The sequence below is a fragment of the Uloborus diversus genome, chromosome 10, assembly GCF_026930045.1.
Source record: "Uloborus diversus isolate 005 chromosome 10, Udiv.v.3.1, whole genome shotgun sequence".
In the NCBI taxonomy this organism is placed as follows: Eukaryota; Metazoa; Arthropoda; class Arachnida; order Araneae; family Uloboridae; genus Uloborus; species Uloborus diversus.
Genome location: NC_072740.1, coordinates 67861634 through 67884277, shown reverse-complemented (window position 1 = coordinate 67884277; position 22644 = coordinate 67861634). Strand labels below are relative to the sequence as shown.

Genomic DNA, 22644 nt, shown 5'->3' with positions numbered 1-22644 from the left:
CCAAGCGATAAAACTGAAAATCGAAGGCGGGGTTAAAAATGTACGCATAATGATTAAAAAGTAACCTAATGAACTAGTAGAAAATATGATTTTTTTTCCTTCTGTAACAATATTTTTATTTTATTCTATTTATTTATTTATTTATTTTTAGTATTAATTTCATTAATCGTACTTTCTATTGTAACAATGTTTCACAAATTCGGTATTTGTTTTTCGTTTTCATAATCTTAATCGCTATGACCAGCAGTGGGTGTTGAATCCGATATTGAAAATTTTCGTTATGTGCGTGAAACAATATATGCTTTATTATCTTTAGGAAGATTTTTAAGAAGAACGTTAGCAATTCCAATTTTTAATCCTCAACGAGGAAGTATGCCCATGCTTCTTCCGATTCTTTCCGGAGTTTCTTCCGATTGTTCAAAAAATAACAAGACAACAAAAATAATACCACAGAGGGTACAAGCAGATGTGAAACAACTTCATCTTGAAATTAAGGCGCGAAAAAACAAAGCTTGTGTAAGTCCTTTAGATAAAAATAGGATTTTGATCTGTTTGGACAAAAACGTATGAAGCGGAGTTATTGAAAGTTAATATTTTAGTATTATCTATGAGGGTCAGTCAATAACTAACAAAGCAGAGGCTACCAAACAGACTTTACTCGAGAGTTTAAAAAATACTAACCGAAATTGTTTAAACACTTATCCCACTGGGAAACTAGCTGCATAATTTCCTGCTCATGAAAGTCCTTTGGCTGCTGCTGGAACCAAGTACGCACGCACTCCTTTACTTCATCGTCCAAATGAAATCGTTGTCCCCGAAGTGGCTTCTTGAGTTTCCCAAAGATGTGGGATCATATGGGGATAGATATAAACTATAAGGGACGTGGTTCAAGACTTTCAACTTAAATTTCCGCCAAAGTTCCTTTTTTTTGGCATTGGTTGCGTGTGGTCTGTAGTTATCGTGGAACAGGATGACAGCACGTGAAAGTTTACCGGTACCACTCACAGCCAATGTAAAAAGAAGGAGCTTTTGTGGAAATTTAAGTGGGAAGTCTTGAACCACCCCCCTTATAGTCCAGATCTATCCCCGTATGATCCCGTATCTTTGGGGAACTCAAGAAGGGACTTCGGGACAACGATTCCATTCGGATGATGAAGCAAAAGAGTGCGTGTGCAATTGGTTCCAGTAGCAATAAAAATATTTTTATGACCACGGAATTATGCGACTGCATTTTCGGTCAGTATTTTTTAAGAGTGTCAATCAGTTTTACAGCCTCTGCCTCGTTATTTATTGACTGATCCTAATATATAGCAATTTTCACCAACCAGCAGAAAATGACGTCGGGAGCCCAAAAAAATACAAAACGGACAGCGTAAAAGCGAGGTTTCACTGTTCATTGACTAATGTCGACCAGTACCGAATTTTGTATTTTAATATATATATATATATATATATATATATATATATATATATATATATATATATATATATATATATATATATATATATGTATATGTGTGTGTGTGTGTGTGTATATATGTGTGTGTGCTGTATTTTTATCCAGTGGTCTTGAATTAAAATTTTCCTGCATAGTAACATTTCCATTTCTAATGATTTTCTCCAAAGAAAAATTTAATACGCCGCAATGTGTTGCATGATTGAAGAGAAAACTTATGGAACTGTATACACACACAGTGGCCATTTAAAAACCGTTTGTTAACATGGCGGTGCCTTCCTATAAGTAAAAGTTCATTGGCGACCACATTGGCGCCAACGCAACGTGTTGTATTCACAAGTTAGTAAGAACCCGGCAACCCTGCTTTCTCAGTGTCGGTTGTTCTGCCGAAGCCCTCGGTTAACTCTCCCGGACAAGGCGCCGCCCCATCCTTGGCACGCTGGAAAGCCGCTTCGCAGGGAAGCCGAACGTGCAGGCGGCTGAGCGGATTTGACGCTTGTGACCGGCGGTTTTGGTGGGCCGGCCGTCCGACGAAAGGCGCTTGGAATTTGCGAGGGCCGCCGTTTCTCACTCTCGGGGGCATGCGGTAGGAAGTCTTAGGTGATGTGGGTGGAAGCAGTCGCTTCGGCGATGTTTAGAGTTTGGCTGTGTCTCGTGCCCGTCCTTTTGACGGTCGCTTCGGGACCAGCGGCCCAGTCGAATCCTACTGGGTAAGTACAATTTTGAGTGCTTAAAAATTGAAAACATGTTTTTGAACAAAGCTGAATTTGCATTTAGTGAAAAATGTGTTTACCAGCTGCGATTGCAATAACTTGTATTAATTTGTTTCAATCTGGAATGTGCAGTTTTGTGTTGTTCACTCATTTCTTTTAAATCTCACAATTGTTATAAATGCATTTGTTTAGTAAATTACCTCTTCCATTCTTCGTTACACTTGATAGTATTTCCCAAATATACTTACAGAGGTGCACGATGAGTTAGTAGTTATATTGTTCTGTTTTTTATAGATATATATGTACTTCAAATCGAAAGAACCCCCTCCTTCATAATACTAATTGTGCTAACATACCTTTTGGACTAATTTTTGCTGCATTCAAAATGTCTCGGTTTACATATTATGTAAAATGGAAACTCATGCATTCTAATACGGTGAAAAATACAACACATAATAAAAATATGAATTAAGACGAAAATATCTTACATTGAATTCTTTAAAACGCGTAATTGACCTTATTTACATGTTTCTGATGATTTAGCTAGCATTTTTTTCTACGCGACAAAGTTTTTAGTTTTAATTCCACATAAAATGCTTGAGCATTAGCAATTGCCCTATTTTTTTCAACATATGTTAATTTTTCTGCACTGAGACTTTGCTGCTACAACATATGGTATCCTATGATCACACTTACAGAGGGGGAAATATGTAAAAGAGTAAATACTTTTAAGTATTTATTTTTTTTACATATTTAATGTTTGAATTGACTGTTGAATATAATGCCGATCCATTTCCAACATAGTTTTAGCTTAATGAGTTTATATATTCTGAATCTGTTTTTCATTATACATTAAATGCAGCATGTATTGAAAAACTACAGACATTTTCATTTTACTGTTTTCTAAAGTTGAATTTTAAAAAAAAAGAAAACATAACCTATACAGATATATATATGGTCCAGTACTCTATCTCCAAGGAAAGTAGATAATGAAATGATGTTGATAAACAATTACCATTGCATATTTATCAATGTTTTCTAGATGCATTATTCTGAATAAGGCATGACTAAAACAGTAATCGGAAGATTTTTATTATTTGTCTCGTTTATATTTTTTGTCAATATATTTTGATTAATTTGTAAATTTCTACATTCTGAACTGGTTTTTTCAGTATCGAATGCATTTCGTTTGTTAAGAAAAATTAGGATTGAATTTCATAAGTAATTAAGGTTTTATCTGTTAAATAATTGTTTTCAATAAAATATGTACAAACCATTGTGTATGTAGCGCAAATGCAAGGCTAAATCATGAAATAAGGAATTTTATAATGAATTTTATTTAATATTTTGCATATAGAAAAATAGAACATGAGTTCGTGGTTATGTAAATTGAAAAAAAATACACCGTGGATTTGTGTAAAGAGAGTACACGTATAAAAATATCAAAACACACACAAAAATGCTACTTTTTACATGACATATCGTAACTCCAGAGCAATAACAGGATATCTTACTGTTATTTCTGGGTGTCGATGCTTACAATTGTTCTGAAGCGACGATATACTAAACTTGACGCCTGCAAAACGAACCAAATATTTTACTTTACACATTAGCTTATAAAGAGAATCAGTTTAAAAAATATGATTAAGTTATCAGCTAAGAATGTGTTCCTATACTCTGCGCACAGGATATCATAGATATTGTGTATTTTCTAGTTTTTCTCTGCAAAACTGTAGTGAATTTCTAAGGCAAAAGAAAAGAAAAATATAATAGTGTAATTGAAGTACTGACATTTTTATTTACCGAAAATCTAATTAACTATATGATCGGTATGATAGAAAGTAGTAGGTTGGCTTTAATGAGACGTATGACGCAAAAGACATTGAATCACATGCACTAAAATTAGTGCTTTGGTAAATATCATACAGCGTTAAAATACTCTAATCTTTATATTTATTTTCAGTGATTTAGATTTTTAGGGAATGTAAAAACAGTTTTGTCGCCAAAACAACATCTCAGTGTGTGTGTTTTAAACACTTAAAGCTTTTGTATTCGATTTTGAATTATACGAGCAGCTGTGAAATTTATTGGTTATGCATTTTTTAACAATTGCTTTATTTTTTTTTTCACTCATTACCATTTTAAAACTTTTCTCTTATAAATTCGATACGTAATTTTGAAATAAGAATTTTTTTCTTATGCATTACTTTTTTTTTTTAGAAAAGTGTAATAATTTTATGTAAGACGTTACAAAGTTTTTTTTTTTTTTCATTCTAATTTAGACAGCAGTTTTTTTTTTTTTCAAGGTGACCTAAATTATACCAATTTTATATAATACGATTAAACGCTTAACTCAAAGTATAGAAAAAAAAGGTAAAACATCTCCACAAAATAATATATTTAAAAAAACGTCACTCGAAATATTGTGATAAAGCAGAAAATACCAACACCCACAAGACATAGCAATACTTTTGTCATGCTATCAATATTACTTCATTAAACCCCGTACAATACATGACCACAAATAATTTTATCTTTAAAAAAATCTTCCCCGTTAACTACATCAAAACTTTCATTTGTTTTTTTTTTCTTAAAAGGAAGTATGGGTAAATGTACATTAGGGTGGTTCAAAAAAAAAAAAAAAAAAAACATTTTTTCCAGGACACCCCTATTTTTTTAAAAATTGCTAATAGTATTATCAAATAATGTAGATATCGTTGGTATTATGCTGTAAAAGTTATAGCTTCTTACTCAAAGTTTAAGAGGGTGTTCAATGACGCCTTAATTTAACATTAGCCGTAGCATTGAAAATGCCACAAATTTAGAAACATTTAATTTCCCCAACTGTTTTTTTTTTGTAAATAATTACTTTTTTTTTTGCAATGTACAGGGTGTCCCAAAAGGTCGTTTACAAACTTAACATGCTGGTCTGCCATATCATGATGAACAAGATTTACATAGTAACATACGTTCGCAAGCCCAATTCTGGCGCACTACGCACACCAAGTCAGGCACTAACGGATGCAGAACATGTCGCATATTTATTACACAAAGACGATTTTACACAACATTTTAGTTTTCAAGGAAGGCTTATAGCTGTTGTTGAATTTGCTGCCTTTAACTGTCAGACACCGTCGCAACGAACGAAGTACCGACCGTCGTAATAACGATCCATTCTGACAAGATTTCTCTGATCGCTGCGTTGTCGTTGCAACGTGATTATGGGAGCTCGCAGGACTCAAATTGTAGCAACTGCTTTAGGCTTTCCTAAAAGACTAAAATGTTGTATAATACCGTCTCTGTATAATAGATATGTGAAATGTTGTGCATCCGTTAGTGTCTGACTTTGTGTGCATGGAGTGCGCCAGCATTGCGTTTGCGAACACATGTTCCTATGTAAATCTTGTTCATCATGATATGACAGACCAGCATGTTAAGTTTGTAAACGACCTTTTGAGACACCCTGTATATGCATATTATTCGTGTATGTTGTAAAATGTAGCATGGTTTTTTCAGTTCAATGTTTTTTAACCCCTCTTCCCATACTTATGAAGTTTGGGAGAAGGAGTTGAGCACCTTCTTTCAGTTGAACTAGGATGCCAAAATTGTACCAGTATATTACTATCAATAAGTCTAAAAATATTGAGGGGTGTCCTGTTATCTAGGATATTTTTACATGTCTTTTTGAACCACCTTAATGTACATAAGAGGCATTTTTATATTTTTTAGATGTTTTGTTATACTAAAACATTTTGCAGTGAGCTTGGGAATAGATATTGAAAGCAAAACAAAAGACAATGAGCTATGAAAGATTATGCTTATTAGAAGAAAAAAAATCTCTCTTTTGGCCCATTTTTTTTTAAAAATCGATCATAATGTTACAATTTCGAGTCATACTATTTTATTCAGCGGAGTAGGTAAACTAAGGGTTTTGCAAAACCGGCATCATAATAAAGGGTGGCAGATTTTTTTTTTTCTGAAATGTCTGAAAGATGCAAGTTTACAGTTAGAAAAGTTCCCTTACGACGAAGTAGTTGCATTAGAAAGTGGAATCTATGTCCATTAATTATATTTTTAATCCTAACCATAACCGTTACGATTTTTAAACATATAAACACAGTTGCGAATAAAATATATATACATCATAATGAATCATGTTTGTATTTTCTTAAAAATATATATATGTATTTAGATTTACCGTAATTGTTAATTTGTTCTTCCATTGACGTAACTTAAGCTGTGTTAGAAAAGATCGCATTGTAAAACTATCACAGTAAAATTATTTTTTACCCTTGTATTTGCTGTAAAGTATAGGTTAAATTGTGAAAGTATTCAGGAGTTAATGTGTCCAAATAATTGATTCTAAGTACGAACGCGTTTTCATTAACTTGTAAAAGGGCTTGTATAAAAGCTTATTTTGTAGATTGTTAAGTTGAAAATGCATCTTTTGCTTTATAAAAAAGTTAAAAGCAGTTATAGTGTTATTTAGTTTAAAGTATTAAATATAGAATGAAAGTCAATAAAAAGCTGTCATTAAAAGCTATATTTTGAATATTAAAGAATGGATAAGTTACATTTGAAGACACTGTTGAACATTTTTCACAACTTAGATATCTGAGAAATCATAGAAATTGTGTTTATTAGACGCATTTATGAAACTTGAGTAAAAAACCTATAACATTAGTAAAATATTGCTTAGATATATTGGATGATTCAAATCTATGGTTTGGATGATATTTTTCTGCAGGGAAAATAATTAAATTCCAGTAGGAAACATCAGACTTTTGTAACAAAAAACATGACAAATATAAGTAATAGAAATTTCCAATGCTTTAAGGGGGTTTTAGTTTAACTCGGCAACGTTGAAATATACCGCTAAACTATCATAAAGATTTAGTTAGGCATTGTGTTCAATAAATCTTGAACGTTCATTTTTCTTTCAATAGCGGTAAAAGGCGTTTATCTCACATTGTATTATGCTGAACTAATGTAAACATACGTTTTGAAAACATTTTTATGATTAAACTATCACAAATACCTTACATGGTTTGAAAAATATCGTAAACTATCATTCTAATTTCAAATAAGCTGCAGTAAACCTACATTATATAGCTTCATTTTTAGGATTTCGACTTCCAAAAAAGAAGCATTTTTTTTTTTTAATTAACAAAATATCACTAAATCCGTTTTATTATTACTATGAAGTAACATTCCAATACAATGACTAATATTTCCATATTGTTTTACGTTTTATGCTGTGTCTCGTTTAAACTTTACCCAAAATTTAATATATTAACAGTAGTAACCTAAAATATGCATTCTAGTAGCTTAGCGATATAGTGGAGTCTCGACTTACGCGAGAGATGCGTGGCAACACCCCTCAAGTAAGTTGAAATTTCGCGTTCTGAAAAAGGATCTATTTTGATACACATACACTATTCTTTTACAATTGGAAACACCCCTCAAACTGTCTTTAAACCGCCTTATGACAATTTTGCGAAAGTTGTATCGCGTTGTATCGTGAGTACACTATGGTAAAAAACTGTGGTGGGTCCACTGTGGTGTGGTACTTTTCCAATATAAACATGTTCATACATGTAAGCGAGAGTTAATTTACTTAATTATCAGAGAATGCAGAAAGTAAGTTCCATTCAGTAACACAATAAAATAAATAAATAAATAAATAAATAAAAGAAAAGAAAACTCATTTATAACTAACATTTATTAAATAATAAACTACGAATGTCATACTATTTTTCGAATAGTTATACTGCCACCCTTGTTTAGGCATTCATCTTAGCGTGGTACGAACATTTAGGTAAACTTGTTGAAGCCCGAAGTCGCCTACAACTGTCTTAGAAGAATAATGATAACTAGTAGTTATTTTTTTTTTCATATCATTTGAGTGTTGTAAATTAATTGCTTGCAAGGAAGTACATTGAGTACTCAAGAAAATAAAATCACTCGATGTGAGATCTAGGCAGATCACCCCTTCCGAGTACGGAATCACTAATCATTTTGTGTTCGTAAACCTTTTTTTTTAAAAAAAAAGGTAAATTTGGCAAACTTTAGTGTTTCTTGTGTTACGAAATTGAGTGGATGACAGTATTTCACATGTGGCGGGAAAGTAAATTGTTTTAACAAATTTTAGTCTCTCACTGAAAATACATCGCAAAAGCAAGACCTAAAAATGTTTTCCTTCGCTTCTCCATGACTCAGCTAAAAGGAAAGAACGTTCTTGCTTGAAACAACAAAGACAAACATTCCGCCGTGAAAATGGTAACGGACTTTCTGGATTACTTATTGTTTTAGTGGATAAAGTAGATAATGTTTTAGTAGATTTTACTGTTGTTTTTAGACACATAATAAATTATAATAATGACAAACAAATTATTTCAATATGTTGATCGCCCAAAAAGTTATGACAGTTTGAATATCAGAAAAATGACATTTTCCATGCGTCGGCCTAATGTAACTGAAAGCACATTGAAATTGCCTCAATGCATACATTTTTTTTATAATTTACCTGTTCGTTCCTTAAAATCTACTTGTTACATGTAAGGAAATCAAAATGTCTTTATAGTGTAAGGTGCATTTAATAGTTGACATTTTTTTCACGGCATTTTGAGAGCCACCGCTAATCAAAGGTTGATCAACTCAGGTTTAACTTTTTTTTTCTTTTCTTTGTACCACACATCACCTGCATTAGCGTTTCTCGATTTTTTTTTTTTTTTTTGACCCTAGGACTGGTAAGAATGTATAAAAAGTTTTCGCGAACCGGCAGGGATATTTTTCCTTGACTGAAATTGCAATGCAAACATAACTGTTTTATGATTATTATATACATGGCATTGAACCTTTTTTTTTTGGGGGGGGGGGGAGGGCAGTTATGAAAAGTAATAGCAAAATTAAAGAAATAATTTTTATAAAATGTTTAAGTTTTATTAATTTATTATTTATACTTCATTAATGAATGCATTCCTTATTATTGTTACAAGCAGTTATTATTTTTATTTATTTTTTTATTTATTTATTTACGCAATTAGGTAAGAATCGCTGAAGGCCGGTCATTTTTTCCTCCGCAGACCGCCGAACCAGAGGTTGAGAATCGCTGACCTACATCATGATTAGTACACAAAACATTCATACGGTATTAACTGATAACCGCCTTTTCTTTTTTTTCCCCTAAATCGGTTAAAAGTAAAGGTGAACATTTGTACTTCCGTATTTTAACAACAAATCATTTTGTTATAAAGTACAAAATCCATATCAATTATCTTAAGTATTAAATTACATTTTTTTCAAATGATTTCAAACCAAATATGTATTTTAAACTGACATTCACTGTTTCAAACACAAATGTGATCCGGCAAAAACATTTTAATTTTGATATTTTTAAAATTTCGTTTTCGTTTTTTTTTTTTTTTTTTTTTTTTTGTTTTTGTTTTTTTAATAGCCAAAATGGTTAATTGCTAGCCTTCTTATAAGTTGAAAAACATTGATCACACATTTTTTTTAACATAGTTAAAACTATATCTCGCGCAAAAATCTTTGTACAAAGTTTAGGAGATCTGTTAATTTTTAAATATAAAATGTGATACTATGCACTATTGTAAAGTATCATCAAAGTTGAGGTTCATGCATGGTCCTTTTTTTTTTAACTATCTTTATGTCCGATATACACTACGTACTCTTGCGAAGTTAAAGATAATGTTTTCTAAGGCTTTGACTAGAGTAACTGCTGTGATTAAAATGTTTTTAAGAGTACATTTACAGACGAAATATTTTTATGAAAGTTTTAAAAATCAAAAATAGTGTTTTAGTAAGATATAAAATAAGATATTATTTGAGACATTTTATATAAATTTCTATCTTTTGAGGGAGAAAAATAAATCCTTTTTAGCCAAGGACTTTCGAGATTTTACCAAGTTAATAGCCCCTACACACATGTTTTTTAAGCTTGTGGGTTCCTTCTCCTTGCAGAAGTAATTAGAACACGATGTTGAAAATTTAACGCAGTTTTAATTTATGCAAACATTTCCATAAAATAAATCACAATAGATTTTCGACATCGCGGTTTTAAATCTATTTTTTGAAAACTCGTAGTCTTTTATTAATAACACAAATGACATAATGGATATGTGTTTTAGTATGTTTGAGCGACTATACTGCGAATTCAGGTTAATGTAAACATGCAAAGAATGAAAAGATTCATTGACAATGTTTCCTTCACAATAAAGAAAGCATCGAAAAAAAAATATTAAATTTCTTTTTCACAAAACTAATATAGCATCTAATTGATTTGCAGTCTATTTACATACTAGGATGACTTGAGTTAAGAAAAATCCCATACAAAATCGCTCAAAATTGCCCTATTAAGGACTCGTTTTAAAGATAGGTTAGTTAATTGGAGTCCCAATTTGTGTAAAATTTTCATAGACCGCACAGAAAAAATCGCATAAAAACGACCGCACAAAAACAGGTTTGGGTGTACTTTGTTTACTTAAAGCTCATTTATAAATGGTTGCAATTATAGTTTAGTTATTTTTAGTATTTTATGTCAAAAAAATCCGTGTTTTCAGACAATTTGCTGAGTAAAAAAAATTACCGGAACAGACATGGATCTAGATTTACGAATTTCGCTTACTCGAGTTGCTAAATCTCACATTAGCTCATTAAGTTCTTGAAAATCCAATTATTAAATGTAAGAACATCTAAAAAGATTTATTTTTGTAAGAACGAGTTTAACTGGTTTAAAATGATCTATTCTGTTGTCGGTGGTATAATGCCCTTCTACAAGTTTAACTATTTGATGAAGTAAATTGAATATGTATCTATCATTTGTGTATTGATAACAAATGGTCGGATAAATGCGTTTTGAAATCAAAATATATTTACACTTTCGTCCAGCTCTTGAAAATAAGTATGAAATGGATAAAACAACTAGCATTTTTAAATATTTATGAAAATTGTTTTAATTAGCAGGAGATAAGTTCTAATATTGAATAATATTCAAGCCATCCGCTGATCCGGAGAAATTCGCATCGTTCAATAATAATACTACTAAAGAGTTATGTGCTTCTCCTGCATCACTATATGGACAAAGTACTTCATTTATTGTTGTAAGCCAACTGTCATACGGGTGCTTTGCTTAAACAAGATTTTTAGATAATATTTAGTCAGATAACAATGTGTAAACGTTTAAAAAACAGAGCAAAACGATTTGATACGTAAGCGCTACTAGAAATTTCTGCAACTATTTCGATAAGCTCAATACTTACTTTGTGTTACTTAAAAGGCAAATAAAAAGAGTACAGACATACAATAGAACACACACACTGTGTGTTCATAAAAATTCATATCTGAGACCTTTGCTTGTAAAAAAAATATCGTAGCGCTCTTTAATTTCTAACAATTTACGTAAATATATTTAACTGAAGATGTTTTTCTCTAATTATCTCAAGTTTTTTTTTTGATATGGAATAACATTAGTTATGTAGTTTGCAGAAAGATCAAACATGATTTACCATGGCAACACTTATAAGAAGAATACTTATCTTTTTAAGAATTTCCACGTCAAAATGTGCAATTTGCTAGTAAAAATTATTTATGTATCTTTAATTAGGATTAAACATGGATGAATATACGGTACATGAATTTTTTGCGTTTCCAAAGAAAAATCGTCTGTTTAGTTTAGCATTCATTATTTCACTATTTGTGGTTATTTTTGTATTTGCAAAGATATAGTTCATATGACGTTTGAACATTTTGGAGTCTTATAGGCACCGGGGAAAAGATGCCTCCAGGAGGGGGGGGATATGTCTTCTAAACTAATGCTTTTTAAAACTGCCAAAGGAGTGACGCCAGAGAAGTAACAAACTCACACATATTCAATAAAAAGAACATCATGCTTTCGTTTTATCATAACTTAAACGTAATCCGTGAAGTCTACACACAATAAACATTGCATTTTAAAAACGAACATTTAGGTAACGATAAAATTTCAAAATATTTACTTACCAGGGGAAATAACGAAACGACTGGCAAAATCACGCTTTGTAGCAGTGCAAAGAGAATTGATGCAATATTATTTGAATTTTGCTCAACGCCATTAGCTTGCTTTTAACTTTAGTCTGTATTACGCTGGTTATTTGCGGTTAAGGACATATTTTAGCAATTTTAACGTTTAATTTGAGTATTTTAATTTTGCCATGTGAAGGTGACATAATTATTATAACACGTAAAAATAAATATCGTTTTGTTGTTTATTTAGTTGTACAATTATGGTAAAATATATCATGACTGGTTATTTAAAAAAGAACGTTAAACGTATGTGTATAAAAATGGAGGCCAGGGGAGTAACATTTCTAACTATTTTCAGCTATAAATGCTAAAATAAAATAGTTATTGAGAATTGATTGTGTGGGCTGCATAGACAATATTCTTTATTAATAAAGCATACGATAACAATAACATAATTTGTTTTACCTAAAGAATTTCTTTGCGCCGTTAAAATTCAAATAGCGTATATTCTCCCATATACTACCCCGTATGTGATAAAAAAAAAAAAACTATGCTTCGAGCAATCGAAACCATAACAAACCATTTTGCTTAAAAAAAATAAAAAAAAACCCCGACCATTTGTCTTTATTTGACATTTTTGCCAGCTTATTATTTCCACTCTTTCCCAGTGATGTGTGTGCTTCCAACGGGCTACTTTCTATTATTACTATCACCGAGAAAGCCACCTCCCTAAAACTGCGAAATAGTTTCTTAACTGGTGGCACGTTTTTTGTGTAGAAGTTCAATAAATTTCACTGGCTAAATATAGCTGTGATGTTTTCGAAAATGCCTGTCTTGGGTCTACTACGAGTGTTCAAGATTTAAGGTCAAAGGTTACCACTTACCAAATTCCTCAGTCCAAGTTTGAACTTACGTTGTAGAAGTTAAAAGTTTAAATTATGTTTTATTTGCTATGGTTTTGTTACTAGAATAAGTAAATAAACGTAAGATAAAGATATTATGCTTTTAATTTTTAATCTCAAAATCTTGATTAATATTATTTTATGAGTTGAAGCTTGAGTTTATAAGTTCTGTAGCAAAATGAAAAATTTAGCAAAATGCTAAAATGCATTATATTTACATACTTTTTACGCCTCTTTAAAAGTTAAATATCCACTGCGATACCTTTAAGGCGCTTGTAGTACGTAAAATCTAACAGAAATTCTTGTGAAATACAAGATTTAAATACTAAAGGAGCTTTTCATTAATTGAACTGAAGTTTAACTCTATTAAATTGCGAACCAAATGCAACATTTGAAATACTTTGTTAATTAATAATATTGTTAAATTTTACAATATTTTGAACATTCTATCTGTAGTTTAAGTACTTTTCTAATGTGAAGAGTACACTGCTTTGCTTGAGATCTTGCATTTTTTTCCCTCACAGCGAAGTAAAATATTGTATATTTTAAAGTTTCCGTTTTCTTAAAACTATCATTATCGAACCGATATTTTTATGAATGCACTTTTTTCAATTTAATTTTAATGCTATTTTCTAAAAAGTTGTAAAAATGGAACTGTCCTGTTTTCTATCTAGAATTGAAACAGGCCATCCTTTTCGTTACTTTTGTTGTTGTCTTGTGTCCAAATGTACCGAAACTTGTTGTGAAGTCCGAGTTACAGTTCACACATACCGTAAGGACACGTTTATAGAGGGTAGGCAACCATTCACAACACAATCACACAAAGGAAGGACAAGGAAAAGAAAGAGGAAGTACATCAATCTCAAGCTGGGATTCGATCTCGAGACCTTCCCGTTCCAGTTAGATTCCTCTGACCACTAGAAAGGGCGTTTGGTTACTCTTGATGGCAATATAACAATTAAGCTAATGTAGAGGGAGTCTTTCTATAGTTGACTACTGCATAAGTTACTCATGCAACTTAAAAACTTGCATCATCGTTTGAAAAGCAAAGCTTCGGTCTGAATTCTACAATGATGAAGTTTCATCTTTAATTTAACGTAACGCAGTTTTTGTTGTTATGAAGGTAAGGTTTTTCTATTCTAAAATATATTATTTCAAGTATTTACATCTAGTTGAATACTACAAAATCTCATAAACTGAAGTTTGAGGTAATTAATAGTATTTTTACAACATCTAATAGGGTTTCAACTGATTGATGATTAAATCAGCGATTAAATTTCGAAATGTTTATTGATTCCCAAAACTCCGCAGCTTGATTTCTTTACTTGCAACAAATATTTGTCCTGTAGTTTGATATCAACTGCAGAGGAAAGTTTAAATTACCTTTTAACTGCCTGCTGATTTTTAATTATCTACATTTAGTTACCTTTAACTTTCGAAAATTAATTTAATGTCATTTATAAAACATACCAAGAATAACCATATATATATATTTTTTTTTTCAATGTTTATATTCTAATAAAAGCTGTAGTCTGTTAATGCGGGGAACTTTACACATATCTAACTTCTTCATTGAACTCAACTTACAAAAAAGCACACAATTTTATCATGCGATTTCTTAAAGTATTCGCGTTTGTCTTATGGAATTGTTGAGCATATATTTTTTTCAAAGAAATATGTATTTTACCCTCAAAATAATTTGGAAAATAATTTTGACTACTAAGTGCACGAAACAAAGTGGCATTCCTTTGAATAATCTTTCAGGTGATAGAAGTTAGTGTATGTTTCTTGGAATGAAAGCACGTACATAACTGCCGAATAATTAACTACTATTTCTTCAGGGTAACATAAATTTTCTAGAGACAAATTGTCCAACTGTATTGAATAATGTGAATGCATTGTTAGAAGAACTGGGCGTTGTTTGTGTTTAAGGACTAATCTGAGTGGGATGCGAAGCTATTTTAGTCACAAATATTGCTCGTCTTGATGGGTGCATTTAACTTCCTGTTACCTTATTTTATATCTCCTTCAACTTTTAAGAAGATTTGCTTTTCCTTAAAGTAAGGGATCTAAAATTCTTGGGAGGGATTGTGTACGTTCATTAAAAGATTAATTTTCTAACAGTGAGATACGCATCGAATGTGACTCTCTCATGTTTAATGTATATGTTCCGAAAATAGGCTACTTAAAGGCATTAAGTTCGCTATGAGTAAGATTTTCAAGAATTCTGTCTCAAGATTATTTATCCATCAGGATTCGAGTCTTCATAATCCGATTAACTATTAATGGAAATGATAAAATCTGTCCCAAGTGTAAATAAGATTAAACTTAAAAATAAAGTATCTATGCATTAGTAATGTTTACACTAAATTTATCATTTATCACTAATAGGTCCCTCTTAAATTGGGCAACTTCAATTTGTGTGTTACTTTTTTAATGTGCTAAAATAGTCACGAATTACAAGCACAAACATAATTTAGCGTTTTTCAAAAGTCAACTACATGTTTTTATAAGTAAAATCCCGTGGTAAGTTTATCTTGCCCATGGTAGAAATTTAAGAGATGATTTGATTCGTCTGTATATTTATAACTTCTGTAATGCATATACAGTCGGACCCCGATGTAAAGAATTCATCAAAACCGAAACTTTTATACATGAAATCGGGATTATTTGTAATATCGAGATGTGAAAAAAAAAATGTAACAAATGCACTGATTTTATCTGAAATCCCTGATAAGCAACTGCGCAAAAATGTCCGTAATTAGAAAGTTGACACTTTTTATTCAGCATTCCATGACTTATTACACGCCAATTAATTTGAAATTTTAAACTACTGAGTAATAGATGTTTACACAGTTTCTTTGATACTTGACTCGAAATAGTTCTCTTTCAACTTTTTAGAAAGAAAAAAAATACTTTATCATTTGTAGCCTGTTGCATGAGATATGTTTTTACACTTTCCAGGCTATGTGAAGCATTTGAAAAAGTGCACAGTTTTAACGGAAATTTCACTTTCGCTCTCAGCATCAGAATCACTATTTGTTATTTGCCCCCTCGCCTGTCAAAAATTGCTGATTCCCAAAAAAAAGAAAGGCTTTTTCTGCTTCGAACAATATGGATGCAACTTTTATAAAACAATCCAATATTTCCTTACTCAAATTAACAAAAAAAAAAAAAAAAAGCTCTTTAAATAATTTGCTATTTCGGGGTTTATTATTCGGTAAATAGGTGGTGTTGCCTTTGTTTTATTCGGGGAAAAAGAAAAATTCGCTAAATCATGAAATTCGTTAAATAGAGGTTCGTTAAATCAGTATCCGACTGTACTAGTTTTGTTTTCAAGAACTCTACATATTTTCAGTTACCATCTATGACTACCAGTTGATTTTCCTGTTTTGAGTCAACAGAAGTATTTCTTGCGAGGAAAATGTCGAAGAAAACAAAAACATGTTTGCATGTAAAGTGTGAATCAATATTGTTGGCGCTTGGTGAATATCAAAATCATGGAAAAACTGACAACAGTTAGAATAAGCTTATGAAGGCTGCAAAATGTGCAGTTAGGCGCCAGTTTTTAAATGAACTGTAGTTCTTATTTCAAACTGAAAACGCGAATCTCTATTACATAAGCTCATACTTCTCTCGTCTTCAGTTGCTTTTTCGTACAAGGCCGAAAGTCAACAATCTTGAATTGCACTGTATTTATGTACCTCTGTCACTGAATTTGGTGCATTATTTTTTGCTTAAAATTTGGTGAAATATCATTAAAATGCATTCAAGAGCTATCCAATTTACGACGTCACTTCAGTCCCATTACTTCCGTGAGTTCGATGACCCTGTAAGCTTCTTTAACTTTAATATGTGTGACTTTAAGAAATGTTCCTATTAATTTTACTTTGATAGAAAAAATCGGCAATAGGTAAATGCAATATCTGATACAAAAGCATTTAATTATCAATAAATCTAACGCCAAACCGTAAACTGTATAAATTCTAAAAAAAAAAGACGACGAAATAAAAAAAAAAAATTCTGGAACTAGTTTAAAACTAAATAATTTTATGATTCAAAAAAAAATAGTGTTAATAAATCGATTTCGCACATTTTTGATTTTAGTAACGATTCAGCCAAAATTCATTATCAGTTCAAAAGTAAGACAAAAAGAAGAAAAAAACAGTAAAACTTTGTTAGTCTTCAGAAACAAACACAGGATATAAAAACTTATACGAGATTAATCAAGTTGTCCTTTCTTAAAGAGTAAATTGATGCATTTAACGCGAACTTTAGCATTTAAGAATGAACGTTGCAATAGCGTTTATTGTACGGTAATTTAATAACTTAGGGAACATCATTCCATAAAAACTGAAAAAGTAAATGTGGACATCTTTTACTTTATGGTTGAAATATTTCAATATTTTAACGCGCTGCAATACTTCGAATTTTTAAGCTTTAGAGGAGGAATAAATAAATGGGGAGAGCAAGTTTAAGTACTGGCTTAGCAAACGCTGAAGCAAAGACCCCAAGTCACGTGACTCAGCAACGACGGATGGTAGACACGTTTTGCGTGAAACTTGCGAAAGAAGCCTTATTGTGCGTTTTAAAATCTATCACTTGACTTGGGGTATGTGCTTCACGAATAAAAGTCTTCACTCCCCCCCCAGTTTATCTCTTATCAATATCCTCATCACATCAACTTCATAAGCCCACCCCTTGAACTAGGTCCCTCCTTTAAGGGCTAGGGTAAAGGGGGTCAATACCCCCCTTACTTTGAAATACTAACGTTTTTACAAACAAGTGGGCGTGGTTTTGCAGTTTTTGATACAATGTCATTGATTTAACGCCTTTTATCACCCCCTTCTCCTGGACAAAATCAAAATAACGAGCCGCTCGTCTTGAACTGAAATATGTTTTATTTCGTTGTTTGTACGGGAAAAATGATAAGTTGATTTAATATTTGTTAGAAGTTATCTGTTGCAACTGATGCATATTTCAAAATACTTTCAATTCACTAGATTAAAAGCTGGAATCAGTCGCCAATAGTAGCAAAAGATTTGCAGACCCTTCCAGTGGGGCTATTTTCCCTTTACATCTTAACGAACAGTCATTGCGGTTGTTTGTTGATGGTTCTATATCAGTTAGGCTAGAAAAAGGCTGTGCGACCCTGAAAAGTGTTCCATAATTGTTTTTAAGCCATTAGATTGCAAGTTGACTCGATGATATTGAATAATGACCAGAAATATTTATAACAAATATCACTGCCATAGAATAAGGCATATTGCTCTCTATGTCTTACTAACCCCGATCTGGGTGCGCTAAATGTGCCTCGTTCTCTTAATGCAGCTAATAAAATATTGAGATTGTACACTTCACCCATAAAATCACGAACTGAGTTTCATATCTTGGTAAAGTTTATTTATGTATGTACTCCAGTCTGGTTTACTATAAAAACCCTACAATACTGTTAGTTACGAGCAAAGCATGCGTGGGAATTCCTTGATGCATCAAGATATTTGCCAAAGAGGTATCAATGTAATTGATTCCAACACATGCTCGAAAAGGTACATATTGTAGTTTTAATAACGTATAGTTAACAAAGCTTTATAATTAATTTTGTAATTTTCCTTTAATAAATATAAATATATTCCTAAATGCAGTTCTAATTTTTTGCGTATTTCCCAGAGTGTTTTTGTAACCGAATAAAACGTTACTTAATGGAACTTGGTCTTACATGCAACTAGATAAAATTAAAGACCTTGTAAGTTGTGAATCGTTTCCCACTGAAAGAGCCACACGATCTATTTTTTTTTTAAATAAAATTTAGACCTTTTGCCAGAGTAAAGGAAAACTCAGAGATCGAAAACTTTGCATAATTTGTGTTAAGAGTTTACAAAATTAAAGACAGGCCCGCGTTCCGAATTTTTCAAGCGGGGGAAGGATAAAGGGCGTAAACTCAAAGAAATTTTATCGGAAAACCTCAAAACAACGCCCACATATACGTAAAAACGTTAGTTCTTTTTAAAGTAAGGAGAGCATTGACACCCTTCCCCCTTGAATTTTAAATGACAAACTTGGTTCAAGCAATGGACTGATGTCGGTGATGTGATTAAAAATTTGAAGTATTGCAGCGCATTATGTATGTATTTTCTTTGTAATGTGTCACTCGTATTTAAGGGCATTTATGTAAAATTCTCAAAATTCAAGCATCTTGCCAAAAAATAACTCACATGCTTGAAATTTAACGCAGTAGTTTGTGCTAGGAAGTTGAAAATTACCGCACTAAGGCTTAAAGTTCAACTGAATTTAAAAATAGTTTGTAAATTATCTGTATTCGATGTTTTTCTAAAAATCTGAAGTCTCTTGCCAGAGCTAAATACATTATCTCAAAGTCACGAAATTTCGCACAGTAATTAGTGTTACGGGAGTGACAAATTTTCCGCACCAAGGCTAAGTGTTTTGCAGAGTTTCGATTCTTTCGGCCCACCCTTTTTTAATATATATATATATATATATATATATATATATATATATATATATATATATATATATATATATATATATATATATATGGTAATTACAGGAGGTTTACATTGATTTTTTTTTAAATATTTGTTTGTTAGAGTAAATAAATGTCCTTTCCAGAGAACTGTGATGTCACTGGCTAATAGTATTTTAAGAATTTTTAACAATGTAAATATAAAGAACAATGCGGTGTTTTCTTTTTAACATGGCGCTTGAAGTAGAGAAACTCAATGCGTAGTTATATGAACTAGTATAAATTTGCAATGCGTACACTAGAATTCAGTTTAGTTTTGAAAGCGAATTTAAAATGTTGTTTATATATAATTTGTTATTTTTTTGCTTGCCAAACTGTTTAGTGGGCATCAATTTGTTAAAATGACATGAAAATCACAGTACTTATATATATATATATATATATATATATATATATATATATATATATATATGTATATATATATATATATATATATATATATATATATATATATATATATATATATAATCACTTTATTTTATTCAGTTTAAATATTACCTTCAAACATTTTATTAATGTTGTAAAATGTACAACTTTTATCAAAACATTTTTTTTATTTTTTTGCAGATTTTTCTACTAATAATGCATAACAAAATTCAAGCTGATGTTTGCTCTTTTTCTGATACGTAATTAACAATAAAAATGAGAAGCCAATTTATCTTTTATACGAAACAAATTGCGTATCGTTATTAAATTTCAAAACTGCAAGATAATTAACTTCGTTATTATATGATTCTTATCAAATTGGGGAGTTAATCAAAAAATAGTAAAAATACGAAGTATAAAAAAATATATAGTAAAAGATTTTATTTTGAGCAGAGTAAAAGACATAGTCAACATCTTATATTACGTGGAATACACGCATTTGGTAGGTACTAAGCTATATCAATGCACGTAATGCGATGAACAAGATGACTTTTTTTCTTCAAATTGCTTGATATGGAGTTCATTTTCCAAAAATGGAGGATAATAATCTGGAATTAGAGTGAGTGGTTTTCATGAATAAGAAAAATAACGGCGCGATTTTCAAGAAATAGTCGATAATTTTTGTCGACTTAAATCACGCGATCTTGCTATTTGGATTGTTTTAGATAAATCAATACTTCCATGTTGTTGTGACAGAATGATTTGATATTATACAAAAGGTTTTTGGTCTTTATTCCAGAGGGATTTAAAATTATTTTTACATGTTTTGACGTTATTATATCCTAAAAAAGCGACTTTAATTTTAAAAATTGTTTTTAAAAATTTAAATTTTGTAAAATGATTCTAAATAAAAAAACGATTGCGTAATCAACTAATGCTATTAAATTAATCAACTAACCAAGGGTTTCATGTGCAAATTCTTGCAGACACGTGTGTCGGTGTTAAAGAAACATTTCTTTTTTTAATGCAAAGAAGTGTGAACTATTGGATGAAAAGTCATACGAGGAAAGAAATAGGTGAAAAAAAGTAATCTTTGCATCCAAAGCTCACACTTGTTTGCATTGAAAAAGGTGTTCCTTGTAACACCGAAACACGTGTCTGCAGTAATTAGCAATTTTTGTGCATCAAAACGTTGGTTAACAGATTCATTTAATTTTTAAGCACAAAGGTATTTATTCGTTAACTAATGCTTAGTAACTCGAATTTAGTTTACATATTATTTTATAGACACCTTAAAAGGTCTGAAATGCGAGATTTACAACATTTTAAGACACTTTCGTACAAAACAAAGTTTTTACTAAACTATTTAACATATGTGGTACCGGAAAGAAGCGATAGCGGCGGCCTTCTATAGAATGCATCGGTTTTGTAATCCTTTTAGGCAAAGTGTGAAAATAAGACTGTTATATATTGATTATGTACATTTTTCAAAAGTACAAACATTTTTCTGAAAAAAAAAAATGAGAGAGGTATTTTATAAAAAAATCACAATACATAAAAATGAAATTTGTACAAAACCAAATGTATGCCTTTCTTATTAAAATTTCTCATGTAAAAAATAAGAGATTAAAATTAACCTACTTGTTGCAACAGACAAGTTCTGAGCCCGATACGCATATTAAGAATCATGTGTCTTGCCTCGTGGTATTCGAAATGAATCAGAGATGTATTTCTTACTTTGTCGATGTCTTATTTCGCAGTCTATTGAATGCCCAGAAAATGAATGAATTAAGAATAATTTCCTACAATGTCGACTAGTTTTAGGCATTCTGTAGCATATCTATAAAATGAGTCAATTATGAATCATTGCATACATTGCCAGCTAGTTTTAGGCATTTTACAGGGTCTTTCAGTTAAACGTTTCAGAACTCTTAACATGAGTAGGGTGCATCCTGACGACTCGAAATTATATAACAATGTGTGGCCGGAAATGCTTTCCTAAAGCGGTGATTTACGCAAAAGCACCATATATAAAATTGACCGTAAGTGAAAAATATTTTAATAATACATGTAAAAAAAAGGTACATGTGTCCGAGTAAGAGCTCAAAGATTTTCAACCGGCTACAATACACACTTCACATCTATGACGCAAGGAACGCCGCACATTTAGGAATATTCCCGGCATATCTCAAATGTCTTGGGTCGAGAAAGCAATCTGAAACGTTTAACTGAAACACCATGTATAAGAGGCCTTCATATTTTATAGAGCGCCGGATTGCAAACTATTTTGAACTTTCCGTCTTTTTTGTTTTCCACAAATTCATGCAGAGAGCTTAGAATGTATATTGTAAAAAATGCACACATTGAATATTAAAGTGGAGTTTTTTCATTATTGCATGAAAGATGTTCAGCACGAAACTGCAAAAAATCAAAAAGAAAAGAAAAGGTTCAAAATGTAACATACCTTTACTCATCGTTGAAGATGAATTTTCATATTAACTATACTTTAATGCAAAAAGATGCTTGACTTATCCTTATTAACATAATAATCAGTTAAAACCTCTATTCCTGAAATAGGCAGTGCTCCTCGATAAACAGAGAAACCTTCTTAAAATGGGAAGGATCAGTGTTTAGGTATAA

General features: G+C 31.2%; 1 protein-coding gene across 1 annotated transcript in view; it reads left to right on the top strand.

Moving 5' to 3' along the window:
* Positions 1-1873: 1873 nt before the first annotated feature.
* The window catches only part of LOC129231038 (gamma-aminobutyric acid receptor subunit beta-like), a 518639-nt gene continuing 497868 nt past the window's right edge, over positions 1874-22644 (top strand). The window contains exon 1 of the mRNA XM_054865286.1: positions 1874-2166. Coding sequence (XP_054721261.1) covers positions 2060-2166 — 107 coding nt within the window. The 5' untranslated portion in view covers positions 1874-2059. The remainder of the gene's footprint in view (positions 2167-22644) is intronic.